Here is a 2,973-nt window from a genome sequence, read left to right as displayed (position 1 = left end):
CACAGAACCACAGAACCACAGAACCACAGAACCACAGAACCACAGAAGCCACAGCTTCACTAAACCTCTGAGACAGCCAGGCCATGAATGGCCACACAACCTATTCTTGTATTCTCTGGGAAACTTCACTCAGGAGACCCAATGGCTCTTCTTCCTGGTCATCCCCCTCTCTAATTCTGCTCGACAGAGCCTAGAACCCAGGTTACTTCCAGATGCCTACATAAATAAATAAATACCCCAAAGGGTGACACTGACAGAAAGACAGTGGTCCCCTCTGGTACCTTCTAGAGCCCATACCCACAGTAGCCCCAACCTCTGCCATCCACAGATCAAGCAAATCATTAACACCAAGCCAGATGCACAGGGACACCTGGTCTCTGGGAGACCAACAGAAGTACTTTACATTGTGTTCCTCCCAGGTGTCCATTCAGCAAATGGACAGCTGCCAGGGTCAGCTGCTCAAGGTTTCCTTAAGCGTTCTGCTCCTCCCCCATATGAACAGTCTTGACTATTAGGAAGTGTGTGAAGCCCTAGGAACGTATGGAATGTCTGTAGACATAGTACATCCTTCTTGGGACTGGCTGACCAAATCTCCATGTAGATCCATATCCTGGAAAGCAACTGAGCCCTCTGCAGGCTGACCCAGGAAACCCCTGAGCCCTCTCCAGGCTGCTGACCTCCCCGGAAACTCCTGAGCCCTCTGCAGGCTGACCCAGGAAACCCCTGAGCCCTCTCCAGGCTGCTGAACTCCCAGGAAACTCCTGAGCCCTCTGCAGGCTGACCCAGGAAAGCCCTGAGCTCCTCTGCAGGCTAACCCAGGAAACCCAAGTATGAAGCAGGTGGTGATCACTGTTTGGCTTCCCCTCTCTGTTTAGATCTGCTTCCAGCTAAGAACGGGGAGGAGCAAACTGTGCAGTTCTTGCTGGAAGTGGTGGACATACTCCTCAACTATGTCCGCAAGACGTTTGATCGATCCACCAAGGTTTTGGACTTCCACCACCCACACCAGTTGCTGGAGGGCATGGAAGGCTTTAATTTGGAGCTGTCTGATCACCCCGAGTCTCTGGAGCAGATTCTGGTTGACTGTAGAGACACCCTGAAGTACGGTGTTCGTACAGGTAAGACTAAGAGACGGGTTGATTATCACCTCACTGGTTGGAAACATAGCCAATTCATACTCAAGAGGCCCTGTCCTGGTGAGGGAAGACACCGGGTGCCCAGTGACTACAAGGTCACCATGGGCCACAATGGCTGAAGGAGGTCTAGCAAAACGTCATCATTTATTTTAAAACTAAAGAAGGTACAGCTATATGGTGACAGGTTATTTCATTGCTTGGGTTTCTTTAATAGACTGTTTGTAACCTAAACAGAGCAGAGTGACCTGTCCCTTTGTCCTTTCTCTGGTCTACCTCGTTCTGTTTCATTCTGAAGAACCCTACTTCCATCACCTATCCCTTGCACTGGGGAACTAACTGCCCTTTTCCCTCTTTTTTTGAGTCATGTTCTAAGGGTTGTCATACAAACTAGCACAATGGGGATTGGTTCTTTCACAGTTTTGGAGGCGGAGCCTTCAAAGGTGTCAACAGGACCATGCTTTCTTTGAAGGCTCTCAGAGACGATCCAATCTTGCCATCGTGGCTCCTGGTGCTTGTGGGCATTTTCCTGGGCGTTCCTCAGCCTGTGGGTGCCTCACGTCAGCCTCTGCCTTTCCTTCTACATGGCCTCTTCCTGTGAATGTTTGTTCGTATTTTCTCTTCACAAAAGTACACCCTTTCCCCTGGATTAAGGACTACCCCAATCCAGAATGACCTTGTCTAACTTATTTGTATCTGAGAAAACTGAGTAGAGTCATGTTCTACAGGATTAAGAGATTGACACTTGAGTTCATCTTTTTAAGGAATACAGTTCCAGAACACCCAAAAGAATCAGTGTCTGTCTGTCTCCCTGTCTCCCTCTCTCTGTCTCTGTCCGTCTCTGTCTGTCTCTGTCTATCTGTCTCTGTGTGTGTGTGTGTGTGTGTGTGCATGTGCGTGTGTGCATGCGTGTGTGTGTGTGTGTGTGTGTGTGTGTGTGTGTGTGTATCCTTCCCTGTCTCTTCTCTTATATTGTATTCCGGATGAGTCACCGAGTCCTATCTCCTACTTGGTGCTTGTCCTCTCTCTCCTCTCTGCCTTTCCCAAGTCCTCTCTAATCAGCAGCCCCAGCTCGAGTGGTTACTTTTCAATCACCCAAAGTTTTAAATCTCTGTCTGAGCTGTTTCTTAGCACCAAAATAAAGAACAGTTTCTTTGCCTGGTCACTCTCTTCCCTTTCAGCCTGGCTTTCCAGGGCCCTTAGGCAGACAGGTCTTCAGGGATTGGGGGTCCTTGGTCATCACAGTTGCTATCACAGAGGGGAAGCACCATGACAGGGAATGGCATGTTATTGTTCTTTCTGCTTCTTTCTCTCTCCACCTTCATTTCCCACCATCTAAACCCCTAGAAGATGACAGATTGAAGACCAGAGAGGCTTTGGCTGTAAAGCTGATCAAGGTGACTGAATGTAAGAAACAAACTGTTACAGAGAACTAATGAAGTTAATCAAAGAAGCTATTTAAATAAAGAATTCCAATTCCAAGTAGCTTTTGAGATTAGCTAACACCACTGGCCTAAGCATAGTCTCATTTTTAAAATGATTGCACAGACCAGACTCACTCACATGCACAAAGTCTGTATTTGTTAAAAAAAGCTCTTATCAATTCAGCTCCACTAGCACCACCCTGATCGGATGGCTAACCCATCCCTGAAGAGTAGTGTTGTTCTCCTGCCTTAAAGGAGAATCAGAATCCTGTGTTCCAGCTTGATTTGTTTTGGCCAACGTTTTGTGTCTCATCAGTTTGCTCTACACACTTTCTCCATGTTAGGAGGTTGGTCTATGTATCTATCATCTATCCATCCATCCACTAAAGGCCAAAATGTCTATCAAAGAAGACATC

General features: G+C 47.5%; 1 protein-coding gene across 2 annotated transcripts in view; it reads left to right on the top strand.

Annotated features, from left to right (window-relative positions):
* The window catches only part of Gad1 (glutamate decarboxylase 1), a 40,020-nt gene that overhangs the window by 10,968 nt on the left and 26,079 nt on the right, over nt 1–2,973 (top strand). For both annotated transcript variants that reach the window (XM_028762957.1, XM_028762958.1), the window contains exon 5: nt 876–1,118. In XM_028762957.1, the coding sequence (XP_028618790.1) occupies nt 876–1,118 (243 nt within the window). The remainder of the gene's footprint in view (nt 1–875; nt 1,119–2,973) is intronic.

The sequence above is a fragment of the Grammomys surdaster genome, unplaced genomic scaffold (assembly GCF_004785775.1).
Source record: "Grammomys surdaster isolate TR1022 unplaced genomic scaffold, NIH_TR_1.0 136, whole genome shotgun sequence".
Taxonomy (NCBI): Eukaryota; Metazoa; Chordata; class Mammalia; order Rodentia; family Muridae; genus Grammomys; species Grammomys surdaster.
This window is presented reverse-complemented; position numbering and strand designations above follow the sequence as displayed.